Source organism: Leptinotarsa decemlineata, unplaced genomic scaffold, assembly GCF_025532065.1.
Source record: "Leptinotarsa decemlineata unplaced genomic scaffold, Ldec_3_MD MMD2_P_RNA_scaffold_11, whole genome shotgun sequence".
Classification (NCBI taxonomy): Eukaryota; Metazoa; Arthropoda; class Insecta; order Coleoptera; family Chrysomelidae; genus Leptinotarsa; species Leptinotarsa decemlineata.
In genome coordinates this window covers 5,077,672-5,102,194 of record NW_027412525.1, presented here as the reverse complement: position 1 = coordinate 5,102,194, position 24,523 = coordinate 5,077,672, and the positions used below count along the sequence as shown (strand labels likewise).

General features: G+C 33.3%; 1 protein-coding gene across 1 annotated transcript in view; it reads right to left on the bottom strand.

The window, feature by feature from the left end:
- Positions 1-24,523, bottom strand: part of ftz-f1 (ftz transcription factor 1) — a 345,263-nt gene that overhangs the window by 120,687 nt on the left and 200,053 nt on the right. Inside the window, 1 exon segment of the mRNA XM_074170214.1 lies at positions 13,436-13,477. Within this exon segment, the coding sequence (XP_074026315.1) occupies positions 13,436-13,477 (42 nt within the window).

The following is a 24,523-nucleotide window of genomic DNA, read 5'->3' as shown; positions in this document are numbered from 1 at the left end:
TTCAGACACAGTTTGAACTCTTCTAAATGATGGCTATCGTTGAAAATAACTTAGAACCAATATATCAAGAATACTTGTCATTCAGAAATATACACTAACTTTTCTTCAATATCGTTTTTTTTGGACGTCTGGATTGTGTCTTTAACAGTTGAAGAATAAAAACGTATTGGTGACATCCGATCACACGTATAACTATTGAAATCCAATGAAATTCACTTGCTTACCAAAAGTAAGGTTATGAATGACGAAATTACAACTTGTTTGCGAAATACGGAATATAGTATGTCATTGAATCAATGGATGTAAAGCAAAAAGATTGGCTGTAGGTTGTTCAAACAATAGCTACCTTGCAATAAGAGGCGTATTATCTGTTAGGCAAAGTAGGCACGTGCCTAGGGGCGCGAGGCAATGAAGGGGCGCGTGCTATCTTCCAAGTCAGTAGTCATTAAAAATTGTGTGCTAGGGGGCGCCAGTAAGGTGATTGCCTAGGGCGCTCTCCACGTTTAATCCGCCTCTACTTGCAATGGTAGATACAGACAAAGACACAGGTAGAATTTCGTTCGGCGGCCAATGTCGAAGCCTGCTTATGCAACGGACCCTGTCTTTGAAAATCTGATGTATATGGACGTTCGTGGATCGAGTCTTTTGTCGATCTCATATATGGCGTTTTCATAGAGCGTTTGTCTTTTCTTGCAGTTTTTGGGTATAGATTGAACTCTTGCGGTATTACAACAAGAATCAAAAACACACTTTCTGCAATAAAGGTTATTTGAGCGTAGAAGATAGTAGTGCAACAAAAGGTAGGTACTATCAGGATCAGAAGATTTGTTGATGTTGGGCTGTTTCAGTATTCGCTTAATACATGTTGAAAGGTAATAATGTACCTACATTGAACAGCGGGTGATTTTTTTCTTCTCACTATGCAGTGGAATAAAAATTGTTCAGAAAAATTAGTTTTTTCCGCTGGTGTTGCTATTGAACCATCCGCTTGTTTCATGGATGGGATTCTGAGCTAACAGCTCCAGTACGTGACCTGAAAGGTCTAGAACTGTTGGGTTGCCGAACAATTTTTTGTTCTCCGTTTGTGCAAAATACGTCCGAAATGTATTTCCTCCGGAAACCCTTGTTTGTTTTTTATAAATAAGTAGTCACAATTTTATTCGTAATGGGTAGAATTATTCTTCATGTTCAAACCGCGTCATTATGGTTATTGCAGACATACCCTGTAAAGTCTGGCCTGCTGAACTTGCGAGAATAACCAATATGCCTTTTTTCAGTTACCCCCCAACATTAAATTTCACCGCCCAACAGAATTCACGACGCCACACGGTTTACCAACACGAAAGCGCGATGTTAACTCGACACAAATATGATCATTATGAAAATTGGAATCTAATACTTATTCACATTGCAACATCTTCGTTAGCCAACAGTTTCTTCTTTCAAAAAATCTGCATGTTCTTTGAAATCAAAAGTAGGTTCATGGAATTAATGAATTGATTAATTAAATGACGATCCACATGGAATAGGTTTGAATCAAGAATTAAACTACCACGAACGAGTACTCGTATTTGTTGAGTGAGCGCGCTGTGTTCCATGCAGTTATAAATTAGTTTACAGATACGAGAATCAAATGAGGCGTAAATAATGGGTGGGATTCAATGGGAAACGAGAAACAAACGTGTGGTGCGGTGCTTGAATTAAATCGACGGAATTTATTAATAACTCTCCTTAAATATTACTTCACTCAGATGGTCTGAGTTGCCCCATTACTATAATTATAGCGTATACTACAACTCAGAGGCGGCTATTGGCGAATATCTATTCAAATGATCATTCAAGACTTTTCCGATTATAGAAAAAATGCGACGCGCCCACTCAATTAAGGGATCTTTCATTCCTGGCTTATCATGGAAAGTAAGAGAAATACTGTCATAGAAAACTTTCAATTTTGGTCATTAAACTTTTTTTTAAGACACATGTTTTTGGGTTGCACCGGAATATAGAGAGGCTTGCAATTTTATATGAACTTTTTGCTGAACGAGATTCAACTCTGTGATAGAGTTCTGTTCCTCTTGTTCAGTTCGAGAAGCAAACCAAGTTCACCAGCTGCAGTTGCCTTGAATAAAAACGCTCCACTTCCATGCAGAGAAGAAATTCCAAACCTTAGCTAATTTTTCAGGCTCTAGCCAGAACCATTCTGTGGTGTAGATACTCCAAGATCAAAAGCCCAATTCTTCCTGGATGCCTGGAAATTTTCGAACGTGGAAGAGACGAAGAAGTTACCTCCAAAGAAACGTTCGAAAGAGTGACAGGCACAGTTGATCATTTGCAATGATAACTGCAATGACACCGACGCTTGGAGTGGTCAAAGGTACTGAAGAACTAATGCATTGTTACAAGGCTGGTAGATCCGCTAAAGCAGAACAGCAAGTAGCAGAAATTAAAGTTATTCCTTGCGATGGCGCAGTTAGACAGAAAACTTGCTTGATGCATTCAATAGTGATAATCAAAACACACATATCACTTCACAAGATGAGGTTCCTGAAGCCATAAAAGTTTGATAAGGTAGCCGTGATGCTTACAGAAACCATTCACCATTCGTTAGGTGAATTGGGCAACAATAGTTTTCAGGAAAATGAAATTTAATGAGGAAAGTCTTTTTCGATGAGATCCAAGACATTACTGAACGACTGGTGATTCCGAAAAGCAGAGAGAATAGAAGTTTGGATTCATTGGTATAGTACCATCTACAGAAATGATAACTGTTTGAAACAGATCACCTACATCGAAAGATCAATTACTGATCTGAGAATAAAGAAAACGTAGATAACAGAATTATTAGTTCCAACACCACTACTAGAAAAAGGTCTAGAGGTTTCAAAAGGAAGTTATTCTCTATGGGATCATTTCAAAGTTTTTTAATATTCTTCCATCACTTGAGTTCCTTTTGCTGAACACAAAACGAATTGAATAATATAAGACATGCAGATTTTTGAATGATTTGATCCCCCTTATAATAAATACTATAGTAAATCATTCATTAGGTCAAGTTATACACTTCTTGTGTTCTCATACCTCAGCTAAAATAACTGTTTCTGTACCAAAAACATAAAAACAATTATAACAGAAAAAGATCTCAAATATTACTACTCGCAGACGCCTATGTAAAAAAAATTGCCCATGTCGATCAATGTAAAATTGTCAATATCAATATCATCAATGTATTTCAACATTGTGTGAAAAATATTTAGATTACAATGATAGAGATTGTTACATCTAGACTAACTCTTCTGAGAAAATGAATGAAATTTGCATTTTGAAAATATCAAGTTTATAAAATTAAAGGTTTCTTCCATGTTAGGGCTACCACGTATGTACCATATGTCAAAACTGTATATTTCTCTTCAAAAATATCAACAAAAATAGGTTCGATGCCAAAGAAATTTAATTTTTCCAAATGGTTCGCTAAGATATGTTAACGATTAACATTCCTGAATACAGTTAATAGTTGGATTGATTAATCAACTACAGATTTATCATCGCTCCTATCGAGAAAAATCGACACGCTCCAGATAATTTTCCCAGCCCATATCAGATAACAAGATAAACTAAATTCATATAATCAATTTTAATAAACACCAGTTTCTTAACGATCCCATTACATTAATGAAAGGGCTTTTTGCAACTATTAACAGAGACATTTTGCAACAATATTTCAATGTAAATAACGGTCATAACCAACATGAAACACTGTAATTGCAATAGTTTTATCTTAATGTGTTATCGGGATCGCCCACTATGGCTGTCTTGCTGGATCAATTTTCATTGTGTTCAACTTTTAATTTGTTAGACTAACGAGTTTAACTAACGAGGCTGTAGGAAGATTCATCATTAGAATGGCCTATTTACGACATATTTAACGATCTGTTACCATCTTGCCACACTGCATATATTTTTGTTGGATACAGCCTGATTTTTATGATATGTCAAAGACATGTAAAGAAGCAGTATCTAAAGAAAATGGTTTTATGACATTTCTAGAACACGAAAGAAACATTATAGTTCTCAAACGTTCACTTCAAAATTTTAAATACAGTTTTTCTAAAGAGCATCATTGTAACCGGGTGACAACAAAATAATTGTACACCGCGCCATTCCAGTTGTTTGTGAGATAAGAAATTTCAAATTTTTTAACAAACATTTTATCGACCTTCTTTAGATATTTTCAGCTTCCGTAATCTGAAAAATATGAAAATTCTAATGAAGAATTTTAAATACACTGTTTAGTTCACCTAGATAAGTTACTGCCAAAATTCAAAGTATTTTTCACACAGAAAAATGTTCTATTCATCAGTAAGTAGTCGTCTTCAGAATTAGACAAAATTCAAGTTTATAAGCAGTTTTTTCTTCACCGATTCTTTTCATTTCTTGACTTCCCCGACAAATATCAAAGGAGTTTTGAAATGTATCAATGTTGTTGATTGACTTCTGGATGTAGTACAAGGTGTTCTCTGATATCAGTCTGTTGCAATTTCGCCACTATCCATATTGTTCTTCAAGACGAGTTAGCGAAGTATAATCCATCTCTAAGGAGCTGGTCGAAATACACTTCTCTCCAGATATAAGAATATATGCTGATGCTATAACTTTACATTTCTTAGCAATCATTCCCCTCTTGTTCCATTAACTCGATGCTCACCGATTGATTTCAAAATGTGTTCTGACGATTTTGATCCTGTTAATTGTCTATTTCTGATGTAATGTTGACGTTCATTCTCATGCACTATCATTGTTTTCGAAGTTTCACCAATATAACTTTAACTACAAGAAGAAGGTATCTCATAAATGCAATTTTTGTTTCATCTTCTGTGTTGTTCTATATCTATTTCTAATTCGTTTTATTGTTTCAGATAGTACTGGAATGTGAGGTATAATGTGGAGGTAGTAGAGTTATCTATTAGTATGGGGTTTCTTTCGATAAACATTTGTATCAAATTGATCTAAGAACCTCTCCAAAATCACCATCTTCTTCAACCTCTACTGCGAACTCAATTGTCGGTTCCTTTTCATTGATATAATTTAAAAAAGCATTCAGATCATTATGGTTTTTATCCCAAATAGCAAAGACATCTGGTAAGTTTCAACAAAATATTCTTCAAAATGTTTCATATATATTATATATGTAACTAAAGATCACTACAATCGCTTCCCATTGTCTGTCCCTGTGTATGCTTAGATCTACTTCGCAACGGATTTTGATGCGGTTTTTTTTTCAATAGATAGGGTGATTCAAAAGTAAAGTTCGTGTGTATATAACATGCATAATATCGTAGAAAAACACTGAACATTTTAGAGCTTTCTAATGTAATGTGGTAAACGCATTTTTTTGCGCTAATATTGCAAACACTGGCTGAACCCCATGAGACGTATCTGTGAACCTGTGAGAGTCTTCCTGATTAACTCAATCACCTAAAAAATGCCTTCAAAGGGAATGAGTACAGCGAAGGAGAATTTGAGAGAGCCATACGACCCAGGACAGAGAAGGCCAAAGTAAACCCAGCTTTGTTTCCCAAAGTTAAAAATATTATAGACTGGATTGGGAGAATCTTAGAGAAAAACGACGTGAAACCAATTTATAGCAACAAAAACTATCAGACAAAGTCTAAGGTAAGCTAAGGATCTCAGAGAACAGCCGGGGTATACCGGATTCCTTGTAGCTGCGGGTCGGTCTACATTGGAACCACGAAAAGAAGTACCCGTCTCTCTGAACACAAGAGAAATGGGCTTATTTCATGCTATGGAAAATGATACTGGTTTACTTATAGACTGATCGAGTTAGGGGTATATTATACTTACCAAGCCTAATCGGCCCCAAGATCGCTTTATATTTGCAGAAAAAAGAATAATTCGAAAAGCAAGAATTTAAATTGGCCGCGTGTCTGTTGACCAATGAAATGAATCGTGTCTAGAGCGGAGTTGCCAAGTGTCTTGGTTTTTAATATACAATCACAGATTTGATGATCCAATTTGACAGACGCCATTTTTATTGTTATTGTTATCAACTCGGTGTGAATATAACTGTTACAATTATCTAATTAAAGAACGGTATTGCAAAATTTTCAAGTTAAATTCATCGATCATTTCAAAATCGACTCTTGGTAAGTTGTCGGAGTCAGTTTTAACAAAACTAGGCTCAACATTCATTTTGAAATTATTTCAACCAAAATACAAAGTTATCTGTGAAAACCATTGACATTAGAAAGAGCACATTGTCGCATACACTACAAAGGGCGCTGGCTAACTGGATGAAAATATGGATGATAACCAGTAACATTGAATTTTTTATTTTTGGTGGGTGGCATGAATTCATAACTGATTCATTTTATTAGAGTTCATGATCATCCGAAAACCATTTGAAAATACAGCTCGTTATATTCTGTTTAGAATCATATTTTGATATATCTTGTACTATATCAGTTATCAAGGCAAATATTATTGTCCATTTATATACTTAATTTGTGCATTCCAGCGATCTTATTATTGTATATTTATTTGTTAGCTGGCTTTATTCTTAAAAAAATGAATGAATAATTACAGAAAATTTTAATTGATCGTCCATTTTCTCGGATCCATTCTGCTTGTTTCAATTGAGTTTCAACTTTTTCTTAGCTGACAGCTCGCGTAGGAACAATTCGTTTTTCCATCAGTTTAGTTTGTGTGTGTTTAAAAAGTGTTTAAGAGATATATTTGAATAATTATATGGTGCATACTTGTGCTGATTTTCAGTGTGCGGAAAGTCACAAGAAAACAGAAAGCGCATTGATTTATAGGTGAGCTATTTCATATAATGGGTTTAGGTTCTCAAAGGATAAAATTATGAAAAGAAAAAACAACAATCCTTTTACTCTTCCAAGACTTTATAGAAATCATTTAAAAAGTGACTATAAATGAAAGTGGAACGAAAATATTGAATTTGATGACACAGAAAGTATTATCTGGAGTTAATACTGTTGTTGAAAGTATGAAACAAAACGAAATAATATTTAAAAAAAAAGCAAATGCTTTTCATTTTACTTCATTAAATTTTATCATATGATTGATGGTATTATTTCAGAAGCTTTTGTTGGATCAGTTCGAGTACAATCAATTCTGTCTATACTTGACCTCATTCAACCTTCCTCTCAAGTTTTGGAAGATACAACAGATTACCCAAGCGAGCCTATAACGCTTAAATTTAGTAGCAATATTAGAAAGAGGAATGAATGTAAGTAGGAATCATTTTTTATAGTAAACTGCAGTTATACGGATTGAGGATTGTAGAACAAATTGAATATTTGAAATGATTCTTTAATCCAGTTTGCTGTATTTTTTTATTTTCATAACTGTATATTATTAAATAATGCATAAAATCATAGTTTGGGTTAACATTTTGTGATCTTTCGACTTTGTGTACTGATTTTAGATATACAGGCTGATTCACGGTGGATGGCACATTAGACGTTTCTGGTGAACCAGAAAACGGATCACTTTGAAAATTTAATGGAGGGCATATTCGGACATTCTCTAGCTAACTAAAATATTTTCGACAATGCGGTGTTGCCGCTTCTATTAGAAAGCATTAGCAACTTTGATTTTTCAAATGGAACACTCTGTATATAATATTATTTTTGGAATCTCCAACAATTGCCCGACAACTTTTCTTGATATTTCCCTATACCTATCTGTTACCGTTTTCGAAATAAAAATTAATTTCAATTTTTTTCTTCGAAAATCATGACTTCTAAAAATGCCGATATTTTTTAGTTAGGAAGTACTATGATATCGAAATTTGGTTTGGAGTTAGGTGATACTTGGACACTTCCCACACGTCAGCCTAATCTCCGTTACTTCAATACAGGGTGGTAAAAAAATACAGTTTTTTCGTTTGCTTGAAAAAGTTGCTGAAATTTGATTATTTTAAATGGAACACCCTGTATATTATTGAAAATTCGGAAAGATGCTGAAATTTGCTTTCTTTCTATGTATATCATACCTATACCTAACTAGTCAAGTTTCGGACTTATGAACATTTATTTGTGAAAATGTCCCTTCAGAATGGTATTTCCATTCGGTATTTGGTAAGCAGGCCAAGATTACTATTTGACAGTAGCGTTGTGACATTCTCCTAATAATATCGACATTTTCGTCACTTCAGAAGTTGCAAATACCTTCAAAACGATGGAACAAAACTATTCAAACGAAGTTCTTATGAATTTGTTTATTATTTTTGGACAGTGTGACAAAATTATCAGCAGAATATGTAGAAAGTTCAATGAAATGTATCCGAATCTACCGCCAATGAACCTCAAGAAATTTATACGAATTCAGAACAATTTCAATGCATTTGGATCAACTTTAAAAGCACCAAGAAACTTGCCTCGACCCGTAACTTTCGAAGACAACCAGATTAATGTCTTAGCATATTTTCACGCATTTCCCGAGTCATCGATAAGAAGTGCTGAAGAAGATTTGGGTATAATATATTCATCGGTTCAAAGAATCTTGCGAAGACATAAAATGCATGATTATAAATTCACCAAAATTCAAGCAATGAAGCCTCAAGATCCTCAACAGAGAGTAGAATTTTGTGAAATGTTGTTGACACGCATTCAAGAAGATCTACTTTTTTTAAATAAAATTATTTGGACTGATGAATCGAAATTTTCGAGAGAACGGATTTTCAATAGAAAAAAATCGTCATTATTGGTCCAGTGAAAATCCTCACGTCACAAAAGAAGCCGGATTTCAAGAAAAATTTAGTTTTAATGTCTTCTGCATGTTGATGGACAACAAATTGAGGTACGTGATATACGAGGAGTCATTAACATTCAGAAGCTACCTGAATATTTTGGAGAATACTGTAGACAGTTTCGTGGATAATCTGCCACTCGAAGATTATCGAAACTGTTGGTACCAACTAGAGCTCCTGCACATTGCACAAGAGAAGTGAGCGCAGAACTGGATAGACTATTTGACGATCGGTGGATGAGGCGCTTGGGACCATGGAATTGGCCAGCGAGATCACCCGATCTTAATCCATTAGATTTTTATTTGTGGGGAATGTTTAAAGAAAAAGTTTACAAAATACCCGTGCGTTCGAGAGATGAATTGTTAGAAAGGATTGCCCAAACATTTGAAGATTTGGATCCCAATGAAATCAGATCTGCCACCACGAAAGCAGTCAACACCCGCATTTTAAAGTGCTTGGAAGTGAACGGCCAGCGATTCGAACATATTTTGAAATATTCCACATGATTGTTTTACTTTTTTATAATTATTCATATCAATATTTCCAATTTCAAGTTTCTTGGTGCTTTTTTAAAGTTTATCCAAACATATTGAAATTGTTCTGAATTCGTATTCGTAATATTATATACAGAGTGTTCCATTTTAAAAATCAAAGTTGCTACTGCTTTCTAATAGAAGCGGCAACACCGCATTGTCGAAAATATTTTGGTTGGCTAGAAAATGTCCGAATATGCCCTCCATTAAATTTTCAAAGTGATCCGTTGTCTGGTTCACCAGAAACGTCTAATGTGCCATCCACCGTGAATCAGCCTGTATAACTTATTTCCAAACATGATTTTTCGTGTACATTTTATTCCATGTGGAGAAATCTTCATTATTTGAAACGTTAAGGGGTTCATATACACTTCCATAATTAAATTGATAATTCGTAAATTTTACGATTTGACAATGTTGATTATTTCTATTGTTCCTATTGGTCAATCGAACAAGAAGCGGGAGGCCCGTGACGACACCAGCCTACCACATTCGATTTACAATAATTAATTACGGAAAAACTACGGTACTTAGAGAGCTGAAACAAAGTGCAGTGTTTTTCAATTTGAAATTTGTATCAAGTGAACTATAAACCAAAAATCATGAAACAAGCCCTTTATCGACTCGGATAAACCGACAAATCATCTGTAGCTGAACATGTTCTCAGCAAAGGAAACTTTCACATTATCTCATTCGTGGATACAGTAACACTCGATAGAACTCAAAATTACTATGCAAGGGAGGCAATAGAAATTCAAAAACACAGGGTTAATTTCAATAGAAAAGAAGAGGCAATGAACAATAATAAAATCGGGCTACCTTTCCTTGAAGATACACAAACAACGTCAGGTAATTCAATTAGGAGAAAACCTAGCCATGACCACTAATAATAATATGAAACCAGAGTCAAATACCAGCAAGGTTGTTACTGCGTTCGGAACAATAGGAACAACAACTCGAACACCAACTCGGACACTGCGACCGTTAACACATCGCTTTTGTAATGTTTACTGCAGCAGTAGACGAAACATCAGGCATAACACCTGCAGACCACGGACTATAACCCCGGAAAATAGTTTTCACACAGTTATCTCCGGCCGTGAAAGTTTACATTTTTTGGACAAAAAAAATATTGATTAAAACTGTAAATTGTTTTACTAAAATGTGCACAGTTTCTTTCAAAAGTGTGAAAGATGGTAATGTACCTCATCAAAAATCTACTGAAATACAAAACACGCACTTTTTCTCAATCACCAGAAGACGTCAAGTTGCTTTGTGAAAAGTACGTCGAGAAGAGTATTTCTGGTATTTCTTGTGGTGGATTTATTCTACGCCAAAGTTATATAAAGTTACATATCTCAACAATTTTTAATGATTTGTGAAGCTTAAATTAGACCTCGTTGCTCAAATATATTGATCACCACCCCTAAGTATACACAGAGATTACATACTCTCCATGAAAAAGCTATAGACCTGTTTGGATGGCTATACTTTCGCTCAGTCATCGTTTTCAGTGTTTTGGGAATTTTCCTGGAGTGCTAGTGTATTTTGATTTGATAATATTTATTTACATAGGAAGAGCAATAATGATAAAATGAACATTAATAATAATTGTTGTTGCTGGAGGTTTTGGAATTCAGATTACTAGAAACAAAAAGATAAAATTTATTTTTGATGAAGTAGACAATACAACCAGGAATTATAAATTTCCGTCCAATTCCAAGCCAGATACTGTAAAAAAGTTGTCAGCTCACGTTTTCTCAACCAAACACTTGCTCGCAGAATAACTAATAATGTACATACTAATTAATGATATCTGGCTATCTGCCCGTAACAATCGTGAATATTACCCAATGAATTTTTAATTTTTGCATTTGATTGACTTTGAGTGGCGTACGAGATCAGATCATAAAGGAAACCTTACACACAGATGTTTCAACTTGATTAAAAAATGGGTCGATGGAAACAGCTTCAACTGATTTCCTGTTTCCTGGCATAACTTGAAAGATGCCTTGACGTTTTGGACGGTTTTGATGTTGTAATTAATCAACGTTATTTGGTTTGAATCGTTTAAGAAAATTCGGCAAAGGTGAAGAAAACCTAGAGAGAGAGAGAGGGAAGAATATTTTAGGAAGTTCTCTTGTAAAATGAAAAGTTCGAATTCGTAAAGCAATTGAGTAACAGACATAAAAAAGTAGCAAATTTTACTCTGAATCGACGTGAAGATCATCACTGATAATCATTGAGGGAGAACATGATACGTGTAAACATTGACAGACAAATACATTGCTTTCCAAAAGTAACAGATAAGTTGTAAAAAATCTTTTTCCAATTTTTTTATCATTAATAATTCGATATAACAAGATACTTAGATGTACGTACAATATTCATAACGGTTATCCATTATTATCCTAAGCGTTCGAGACGCACTCGAAGCGCTTGCGTTGTGCAACCTTTTGTAATAATTCAGGATTCTCATTTGGTAGATAAAATGAATGGTAATCATATTATACATATTGACTAAATGAAAATATACATTCTATCCATGAGTGGAATTCTTGTAGGAATTGATAAAAATTCAATTAATAAATAATTATTTTTTGGGGTTATTTTCAATTTTTTTTTGTTTCACCTTCTCTAATTTTTGTTCCATTTTTTGTTTTATTTTCTCATCTTACATTTCAATCTTTGGAACGGTTGATGTGGCAAGGATCCATATTTATATTAACATTTATATTACAACGATGAGGTTCGTTCATATAAACTCATAAACATACACATACACACGTACAAACATATAATATCCATCCAGAGACACAATATTTTTCATAATATCTTCACTATTGTTAGTCTGATGAATTGTTATATACCAGTTTATATCATTGATCTCATTATCAAGTGTACTTGATAATGGGATCAAACCGGAAACCGGTCGTATAAATAAAAGTTTTCCAGTGGTATTCAGACAAAAGTGTTTTTATCCATTTCATTTAAGTGATCATAAATTACAATAAAGTCATCAATCACACAAACCAATTTATTTGTTAACTGAGAAATTCACTTCTCAAACAACCCAATAGGAAATAGTCCAACAGGTTTCAATTTGGTAATTTTGCTGGCCCTTTGAAAATGCCCCTGATTGCCAACCCACCGATTAGCAAATATTTGAGCGAGGTATTATTTAACGGAAATGTGGTAGAGCACCGTCTTGCTACAACTAAATTCTATAACGATAATATTTTGGGGGTATTAGAAAAGCGCTTTCAAACAAAATATTGCCTCATTCAGTCGACCACAGTGTGAACCAGTGGCTCGAACCGCAAGGCCGGATGATCAATTTTCACTTCCTATCGTCCAACCCGTGTTAGGAATCACACGTTAAAAGGTGAGACCTCGTTAGTTCTTAGCTTGCATATGTTAAGACATTTGGGGTTTGCTGATCGTAGGGGGACGGCAGCTGGTTAACGAAAAAACAGATTTTAAACAGAGTGCATTGATTCAAATGGCGCTTATTTTTATTAAATTGAATGGGTCTTCACGGATATATTACAGTTCAAAGTAGAGTCATAAAAATGAACAGAACTTTTGAAAGAACCTAATATGTAGATTTAATTTTTCCATTGATTATTTAATGCCTGGGGAAAATTTGCGAATACAAGTTACTGACTAATAGTAAGTACCTAGTAGTTGCGGAGTCACTTTTTATTTTGTTCCTTATTACACTTTAGCAGATTCTCTGTGAAATTTTCAAATTGTGAAAGATAAAGACCCAAAAAACAGTAATAAGCATTGAGTCCTCCACAAAAAATGTTCTTTCAAAGAATTATTGAGTGTTTTGTTTTTGTAAAATGAATTAAAATTCAAATTGTCACCTTGAAAAATTTGCACTGTACTGTAAAATTAGCTGCGGAAGGAACGGTATCAATAAGGAAAGTGAAAGATTGAAATGGCTACCAAAAGCCAGTTTTCGTGTGTTACTTTTATATCTACAAAAAACAATAAGGTTGAAAAGAGCTTTAAAATATTTTCAAAGGACTAATCGTAAATAGGAATTGAATGAGAATAGTTGCAGCAAACCAAATTCTCAGTTAAAACTATGGATTTCACTTACTTTCAGTTCTGGAAACACTGGTTAGAAGAATGGTGTATTTACCTAAAAGAAAGAAAGGAAATTATAAATAATTGTACATTGCATTCACAGTTATATGTTTTACACCTTATATATTTTATCTAAAAATACATACAGGTTCTTCTAATTTCAGAGGGCGATTTCTTGTCGAAACTTGAAAAATTGCTATTTTTCATTGATAATATCCCGAACATTTTGAAAATTCAAACACTCTACAACATGTGTTGGGTGTGCTCGAAATTTGATTTAGGGAAATAGAATTGGAAAATTATACCTTCTTATTCAGGGCCTAATCTAGTAAAGTAATGTAAAGTGAATAAAGTCATCAACAATATTTATATATTCGGTCCATGTTGGAATATGATTGAAAAATTGAAAATATTTTTTTTTATATCATGCTCAGTTCTTGAAATCAAAAGAGATTTCTTGTTCGTCCGGAGCCATTAAAGAAACATTCAAGAATGCTTAAAAGTTTTCCAAATTTTGCCAAAACTAAAAGTCAAGCTGGAATAAACTACCTTCGTCTCTCTCGACAATCTTCTCTTCTATTTTAAATATACCCTTGTTCTTTTCATTTTCAAAAACTAAGTACGATATAAAACCTACAAAAACTAATGATATACAATAATGTTCTTCAGAAATATCTTGACTTGGATTATCTTACTAGCATTTCAAAATTCGCAATTGCCTAACAAATGGAAAGTGACAGTTTCAGTTAGACTTTTATAAATATCTCAGATATGTTACGAGTAATATTTCGTGGGGTTTATACTAAGAACAATGTGAGCATAAACCATTGGCATGACTTATTGACATTTGTTCCTTACTTGGTGAAGCATGCTTTCGTATAAATAATCCCTCCGGTTATGTATTATGTATTTAACGTGTCCATTTACAGGGTACCCAAAGATGCAAAAATCGATTCTTGCCTTTTTCGAGTTTTCACTGGAAAATATTTTTAGAATATATCATGAAACGTAAGACGCACAAGTGCGTCATTTCCGGATTGATTTGTTAAATAAGTTTTTTTCAATTGAGAAAGAATTCAACGTTGAAGTTGAAATAATACCATTGACTATTAAGATTTTCGAGAAAAATGAAGTAAAAAATGGTAATAAAATAACCAGTACGTAATTGATGGAAAATTACAATTATTCAGTTTTTTCTTAAAAACTAAACACATTTCGTCATTTGTTTCTTTTGTTTCAAAAGAAATTAGAGCTATCACAGTTTGGGGTGTAATTTTTAAGGTGAATTTCAGGTTTTGAAAACGGAAAAGGAATGTTTTCAGAAACGTCAACCACTCAATATTGCTAAGTATTAATATTTATGTTTTCAATAGATTTTTAGGCGAAGTTACTGACTAATTGGACTCTTCAGTGATTCATATAACGCAGAAACTTTTCGAGGTGAATTTATCAGTTTGCCTTTCATTACACTTCAGCAGATTCTCTATTGATTTAACTTCATTTATTTTTCAGATTGTGGAAGATTATAAACCAAAAAAAAACAGTAGAAAATATTAATTGATAGTTCCTAATAGTATTGATACTCAATTGGACCTCAATAAATACACCATTATTAATTAGTAACGAAGCGGATGGTCTTTTTTTAGTAAAACTGTACATAACTAGCTACAAGAAATTAGGCTTTTTGACATCTACAACAATCTTGAAAAGTGTCACAAGATAAGAAAATATACCTCAATATGAGATTTTCAGCTAAACAGTTTACTAAACTCCAATACGTGTCTTCCAATACAACTTTTTCATAGTTGATTAATAATGTTGAGGTATTCATTTCAATCTTGAATTGGGATTTGGTATTTTCGACCTTTGGGTATAGTTTCAGTAATAACCGTTTTGGAAAAATTCCTTTTTTTTTCATATCATGTAAATTACTTTATTCGGCTATCCTCAGCATATTTTCCAGAAATTTGCATAATTTGCGTAAGAAAGATTCTAAAAATGGTGTGATTTTGCTTTCTGGAACATAAAGTATTATTCAGATGCGTCTAAATGGTACAGATGCCCACCCGCTATAGGTACAGATACTCTTTTTGAAAATACAATGTTCGTCGTGGTCGCTTGTTCGTGTGGTCAGTAAAACCTCAATAATTTATATATGTAACACTACATATGACGAAGTGACAATAACTCATCCTTGAAATTTGCAAATTAATTCTTGCTATTACATTTATCGACTATCTATAAAATTTATAATTTTTTATTATCTTATTCATTAGGAATCACTCGTTAGTCCTTAGCTCGCACAAGTTTCTCAACTTCTGAGAGTTGTCGTTCGTATGGGGGCGGCAGCTGATTAACGGAAAAACAGATTTTAAACAGATTAAGAAAACAATATATGAAAATCAAGTTATAAAAAAACAGTTAGTGTCCTTTTTTATCCTCAACAAGAAAGTGCATGATATTTTTCATCTAGATTAGCATTATTAAGATAGTTTTGAATAATCTTTGAGTTCTTTTCATTATTTGGTGACTTGGTTTTTGTGGAGTGTCTACAGACGATAAGCCCGAATCCAAAGCAGGTTCAAATATTGGATTCTTCTTCTTCTTATTCTTTCCGACAGTCCTCCATCTGTTGTGACGACTTATCTTTCTGCGAGGCTTTTGTTTTCTGAACAATGCCTATTCTACTAGGTTTTTGGAATCAGGAAACTATATCAGGACAGATATATCCCGATGTGGTTTAGTTTCGTGTAGATACTCTTTCGGGCGCAGGAACTGTATGTAGCAGGAATTATAGGATCTCAACTATTCCTCTTTTGGTAGATTGATAGTGGTTGGATTTGTAATTCAGATACTACCTCGTGTGAATTAGTTAGTACCACTTATTTTCGGCCCTCTTTACAATTACTTCTAGAAATGGCAATTCATTTTTTTTCCTTTTCCACTATGGCGTGTTATTTAAAAACCTTTTCAAGTAACACTTCATTGTGAGATTTCTACTGTACAGTTTTCAAAACCGCAACAATAACTTGAAACTGAAAAAAAAAGGATCATTACCAGCGCCAACCACTTCAGCAATCTATAAATACATTTCTATATTAAAATCGAGGTTGACCCACTGAACTTCCATTAAATATGAAAACGTAAACATAACACATTTTCCTCAATTTCATTAATGATAAGATATCGATAACGCTCATCACAACTGCTCTCAACAATGTAATAAATAATTAACATAGTTTTTAATATCAGATGAATTCCACTGGTGGCCTATTTTCGAGTATTAAAGTTTTAGTAAATAGCATAATTGTAGTCTGTATTGCAGACAATAAGAGTACTTTTACTTTCCGTCAATACTAACAGCTGTGTCGAATCATTATGGTTATTTAAGTAAGTGGTATTGTAGTAGATGAGTTGAAATTTCGCAGGGGTGACTGTTGTTTGAGAATAAATCAAAACACGGTGTATTTTAGCTCTAAGAGCTCTAAGAGCAGTACCTGAGGGAATTTTCACCTTCCACCATTTGGAAAAATCGAAAGTATAAAGGAGTTCTTTATATAGAGAATCGACAAAGTCGATTTTCTGGGAAAGGCACCACCCAGTATTCCCACACTAAAATCCACAATGCCGGAAAATACTTTTCGACAACATCCAGTCACGCGAATTTTGAAACAGCTCAATATCAACAAAGCGTCTGATCCTGGTGAAGTGTCTGTCATTGTTATTAAAAAGTTCGCAAATGAATTTGCACCAGTATTTTGCAGATATTTCACTCTGCCTTACACAGAGGGCTAACAGTGATATAAAAAATCATGGAGAAAGTCGTAAACCACCATATACCTAAATATATGGAAGGCTTCAATATCTTGAGCGATCATCAATATGGCTTTCGGAAACAAAGATCAACAGGCGATCTTCTATTGTATGTCACTCATATTTGGAATAACGCAATCGAAAAACATGCACGGAAAAAAAAGTTTTGTTACTTTAAAAAAATTTATTTAGTCTAATTTATTTCATCATTTTGATTAAATATCATTCATTCCAAACGACGAGTGTATTGTATCGATTAGATGATAATTTTGCGGAGACAAAATGAAATTATCATTTAAATTTCTCTAATATTTCAATTCAAGAATTCTTTTACTTAGTCAAATGAATTGTGAATCGTTTCAAGAATAACATTTATTGAGTTCTCAAAATAATTCGGTTGAGTCAAATAATATAATTTCACCAAATCAAAAGTACGTCTGTTGAATGAAAAATTTCCAATTCAGTTTAGCAGCATGGGTTGCAGTTTTGACACTAATATATAATTGAATCAGCTGAATATTTATATTTTCACTTCAACAATACAAATCAATACATTTAACTAATTTTGGAAATAATTCAAGCGTATGGATAATTTCATTTCAATATTTTTATTATTTGTTGGTTTGAAAAATTAAATTATTTCCTTGAAAGAAATGGTATAGTTGAAATACTTCTAAGGAATAGAGTGCAGGTCGGCACCATTTGCGTTTGCGCAAGAACCGTAAACTAATCACGAATGGAATAAGAATTAAAAATGTGTTTTGTGTTTTGCAAGAAAATGACGAAGAGGTTTACAGTTTCTTTTTGATTATAAGTGGATTGAAGTTTTTCAGTGTTTTCACAGGTATGTTCATATTTATATACTTTGTTTCATTCCATATTCTGAAATAATTATGTATAGAATTTATTGGATAAACGAACATCATTTTTTAGAAGCACGTGCCCATACATTTTTCTCGACAGCTATCCCTCTATAAAATTTGCTTGAAGTTCTTATTGTTTAATGTAATAACTGAAGGAAGGCTTCGATGTTTTAAATTCTGTTTTAAAAAAAGTAGAAGTTGTCGAGTGAAATGATTATCATTGAGAGATAGGTAGGTACGCATACACTGGGTACCTAGTGACCTTTGATCTTTGGATACGGAGGAATTGGACATTTTCAGAGTAAATACAATTAAGGTGTTTGCCACGGAAATAGGTGTAGATATACAATGTCAGCGAAGAACTGTACCTTAATTTCGAATTGTAAATTTCCTATAGCATAAATAATTGAATCGCGCCTTTAACAATGATTTGATTTTCATCATGATAGTATGATGAAGGAACCTCTTTTTAAGATTTTTTTTTCAAAGAACATTGTGAAATAATCAGAGTTTTCTCTTATATTACTTTATTAAAATCAATAAGACCGAAAAAGGAAAGTTATTTGTAACATATTTACAGAAATGATGACATACACGAGCTCAAAACATGCAATATAATTTTTTTTATTTTTAGACATGGAGGAATTTCCTAATAACTTGGGATTAAATGACCTGATTGGCATTTCTAAAGGTGAAAAAATACATATATTATTTGTCTCCCAATAATATACTTAAAACACATACTTTTCAAACAGAAAATGATGTAACCTAAGACATAGCTAAAAGGCTCACCGATGAAGAAATCAAAGAAATGATTCCCTCAATTGGCAAAAGAAAAATATTCAATCAAGGAAGCAATTGATGGAATAAATTAAGAATCAAATATAACAGAGGTATGTCTTTCATTCATAACTTTTATAATAAATATGTATACCATTACAATTAAAAACATATTCAGTTTTCTCTAATAACTATATATTTTTGCGATTTGCTGTAGATACTTATTATTATTCAGGTCTGTACCTAAGTAATTAAATACTAGAATTCTCAAATTTAGTATATTTGAAGCCCTGAAAGTTATGGTTGGAGAGCTAAGTAAATTTTGTCATCACAGTCATATTTCTAATCAAATTTTTTTGTGATGAAGTACGTTATTGTTTTTTTCCTATTATCAAAAAATAAGGATACCTCCGTTTGTTAAATTGGATTTGTATAAAAAAAATCTATTATTATATTTCTATGAGATAAAATCCAAGCTAGTTAGTAGAAATTGATCCAATAGTATTATTGCGAAAATGTATACAATCACTAATCTCTTTCATTTTAGAAATTACTTCACTGAAAGGTTTCGAAATCGACTCTAATTGTTTTTAGTAGATATCACCAATAATAATAATAAATAATAAAAATATGTTAATGTTTTAGATTAGGATTACCCATTTGTGAAGAATTTATATTTTTATTTAAATATTTGTAGAAGTTTATTATAATATATTAATTTTTTGAATAAATTTGTTACTACAATTTCTCGATTTTTATTTATATTTTGCTCATTCTCATGTTGAAAAATTTGCCGTGGCATTTACATAATCAGTATCTATTGAATATGAAATATTATCCGCAGGACTCCCATCAGCAGCTAATTAAAAATCATAATACGTAAGTAGATCAATAATCCAATTGAGAAAATGATACAAATTGTATTTCATGTATTAAGAAATTGGGTTGTTGAACAAACTATAATATATTCTCACAATTATTCAATAACCTGATGTATTTCGATTGGAGATTCATGTAAATTCAATCACTGACTCTCTGTATTTCTGATTCTGGCGAAAAGTACTTTTCTCAATACTAAAACTACGTAATGCTTTTTATCTACAAACTTCATGTACTAATCGAATCAGCATCAGCAGGAGATGACAAAAATCGATGGTCTAATGATTTTTTTCATGGGAAAATATTTGATGGTAAAAAGCATATTGAAGTTTTAGAGAAGAGAAAAGTAATTTTCAGAAGAACCGATCTGAAGCTCCATTACTACCGACGAGATGCTGGTACTCAAATTAGTATAATATTTGGTTGATTGAATCCAATAACCAAATTCAAACAAGAGGGAATGATTTTGATTTGTAACTTCATTTCATTTGGTTCATCATTATTCATACTTATTTTGAACTTTCGGAAGATACTCACAATGAGGCATAAACATTGTTCGTTCAACTACTATTCATTATTTGTTCAACAAAATCATTACTTCAGTGGAAATTTTCCCATTATCAAAACAAGCATAGTTCTCCATCATCCTGCAGATATATTATGTTTCTTCAACATAACTTTTACTCCAATAGAAAATACATTTGATTATTTCAATCAGTTCCACTATTTCACCCATATTCAAATTTTGTTTGTTCAATAGAATATTCGAATTACTCTAAATCATTCTCCCTATCAATTAGACAAAATATTACTTGAATTCAATTCTTCTTCAAATTGAAATAACTGATCGATGTGATTGTTTCAATCAAATATTTGTTTGATACAATGAACATATACTTGAAGAAATAGTTGGGAGTCAAGAATTCTTTTTTCTTGCATCAACAAAAGATTTTGTCGTGCATATACGACACTTTCATTTCTTTGAATGAAGTGAATTTTCTTTCATTCAACAAATCTTTTTTTTCCGTGTGGAGAGTCAAGGGCTGTTGCGCTTGATATTTCCAAGATATTTCAAATCCAATATGAATCGCTACTTTCGCACAGGCACCGCTCTCATCGCGACTCGAAGAATTCCTATAGTGCTTGTGTTTTGTCCTTGAGAAAATCTGCTTAAAACAAACTCAATAAAAGGTTCATTCAACACCAAATATCTCCTACTCGATCAAAGGAAATTTGTCAACCAAATATTCCTCAAAATAGTGTATTTTCATTTCGTCTCCATATGTTTACCAAACGTCGCTTTTTTGCAGGAGTAATAAAATCTCAGGATCACTTTTTTCTCAGTTTTTTCAAATGAACCACTCCGAACATAGGACCATCCCAGAATAGTTCACATGAGCGTTCAGAAAATGTAGGTATTGACTTCTTCATTTCCATAGGAAATGTATCTAATTCCTAAAGAAAATATGAAGAAGTCATTAAATGGAAGCAATAACGTTTTTTTTTATTCAGTACCGGACAAAACAAGTAAAAAACGAAAAAAAAAAAAAAAATTAAAACGCACAAATTCACAACAGATGTTCGAACAATCTTCCATTTTTATCCATGCATAAATGTAGTCTATCAATAATTTCCCTTCGAACAGTTGATCTTGTAATAGACCGAAAAACTTCTCTAATCCTATTATACATATCTTCTGGCGTCGTTGCTCTCGATAGACCTTTCCTTCAATATGTATGCCCGTAGATAAAAATCAGTGAATGGGTGCATTTCTTCCAATCCATTTATTCCTACGCCACCTACCACCTGTTCAAAAATCTCCTCACCCGATTTTGGTTGAGAAATGGCGCCACCATAATGGTAATATGAACTATGCCTTGTGTCAATCGGTACATCCTCCAACAAATTTGATAAATTATTTCGGAGGGAATCTCTCCATTCAGAGGTTCATCAAAAAAATATAGTTCCATGACCTGATCCCCAATTATGCTCCCCTCCAAACACTTATTAACAGTCTGCTTTGGTTATCTTCTTCTCCCCTCCAATGGGGGTTCTCTATTGACTAGTACTGCATATTGTGTTTATCTACCATGGCATTACCTTTAAATGTGGCTTCGTCAGGAAAGAAAAAAATATTAGGTTCATCGCTAATTGAATTCAATAAATGTTTTCAATACCGAACTCTGGTATCATAATCCGTTCCATAAAGTTTTGGATGTAATATAATTTGATATGGATAAACTTTATTTTGATCAACATTCTGTTCACGAAAAGGTATGACTTAAATCAAACTCTCTTGCAATTTTTCCTGTATTTACATTAGAATTTTCAACTGTGGAAACCATCACCGCTACTTCATTTTCTTCATTTGTTGCAATTTTATTTACTACTTGCTTTACTATTTACTACTTGCAATTATAAATTTACCTGCTCGAAAATTGAATGTCAAGTTTGTCTACAATTTCCATAACATTAAAATGTTCCAAGGGTGATGTGATATAACTGAAATGATCTACATTCCGAGTAGATGTTACTTAAGCTGCTCTCAGCCAGTGGAATGATATGCAGTACGATATCCTCATGCAATGAATATATGATTCCAGAGATGTTTCAGAAAACAGAGAGAGTGTAAAACAAGGAGTAAACAAAACGTGGATTTCTATTATTTTGTTAAGCAATTGCCTCACTGCGAGAAACCAACAAAATTAGACGGAAAATAGTTTGATTCAAAGAAGTTTTTTGCTTTATTACAAAATAAACAATAATCGAAGTTGGATGAGAAATTGTAAATATATTTAATTAATGGCTTTTTCATGCTTTCCTCAAGAATTAACTTCTCAATCACCCCGTATAAACCCAAACAACCTTATATTTTTGAGAAGCACCTTGCCCAAGAAATTCAATCGAGTGAAAATATCCGGAGTATTTGACTCGAAAAAACATAAGTTTGGTCTGTTACATATTTGTTGAACACCCTGTATATTTTTCAAAAATAGCCCTCAACAAGCTCGCATGCACTGATCACAATGTAAAAGTGTTACGAGTGTTTTTACTACAAATCCCGCTAAACATATAATAACTTGCTTGTCAACTTCAGACAAGTTGGGGTGTACTATTCTGTAACTTTTCATGGTTTCGAACGTAAACATACGAATATTTTATTAACCTACCGATTGGTCACACCGAAAAAAGCTATATTTTTGTTTGCACTAGTATTAAAACACACTAAAACAGAACACCGAACCATTTTGATTCAGAAAACTGAACGTTAATTGCCTTTCAAAAGAAGTGAACGAATACTAATTCACGACTAAGAGCGCCCGTACACGAGCCACATTTTGCGGTCAGATCGACCACACAATTGCAGTCGCGTTCCAGCGAACTCAAGCCGCCCATAAGAAATACTGTACTACACGTACACGGGCGTTCACAAAAGTCAAAACGGGCGTCTGCAGTCAACTTGCTGCTGATCTCCGCCGAGATGTCATCGCGGCATCCGCCATACACTACCCGTACACGAGCCACATTTTCCGGTCGGATCGACCACACAATTGCAGTCGCGTTCCAGCGAACTCAAGCCGCCCATAAGAAATACTGTACTACACGTACACGGGCGTTCACAAAAGTCAAAACGGGCGTCTGCAGTCAACTGGCTGCTGATCTCCGCCGAGATGTCATGGCGGCATCTGCCGTACAATATCCGTACACGAGCCACATTTTGTGGTCGGATTGACCACACAATTGCAGTCGCATTCCAGCGAACTCAAGCCGCCCATAAGAAATACTGGACTACACGTACACGGGCGTTCACAAAAGTCAAAACGGGCGTCTGCAGTCAACTTGCTGCTGATCTCCGACGAGATGTCATCGCGGCATCCGCCGTACATAATAGGCTTCGATTTATTTTACCATGAGTTTACCATACTTCAGTCGCAACTCGGCACGGCGATTTGGGTGCTCATTCCCTTCGTTCCTATTTCCATGGCCACCCTTCATTTTCTGAACCGAATTTCAGATATATATCCGTACACTTTCGGGGATATGATTCCTATAATGAGCATATCCAAATATTTCGGTCCTATAATTTTCGAACTTCAGTTTTAGTTTATGCTTTTTAGTTAATCGAAATTCATTCCATGATTCAACTAGATACTTTTTTTGTGATCATAGAAGAAGAAGAACATATTTATTGAAATAGGTAATCCTAATACACAATATTATATGAAACATATTACTAACATAGAAAATGAAAATAATTATAAAAAAAGTTCAAATGTAGATATAGTTCAAAATTGAAAATAAAAATTTTTTAGTTTGAAAAATAACGACATATGCTATTAAAAATACATTGCAATATAGGTGCAGCTCCAATACAATGATAAAAAGAAGAAAACAATATACAAATACTATATTTATTAATATTATCTTATCAAGTATTATTCTATCTAGCATTATGGATGGATTTCAATAACTGTTTTTTAAAAATACTTAATGATGGACTAGATTTCATTTCATTTGGTAATTTATTGTATGCATCAAACCCTTTGAAAAATAAAGAATTCATGGCACATCTCCTATTTTTGGGAAAGAAAGTTTTTGGCTTTCTACTACTCCATCTTGATACAAAAAAAGGATGAGGGAATCTACCAAAGAAAGGAAGGAAGTAATCAATTTGAAAATAAGTAACTCTATACATGGATGTGTAGATCATGTAACTTTCAGTAACTTTCAGACACAAACTGAAAGAAAGTCCTCCTGAAACAGCT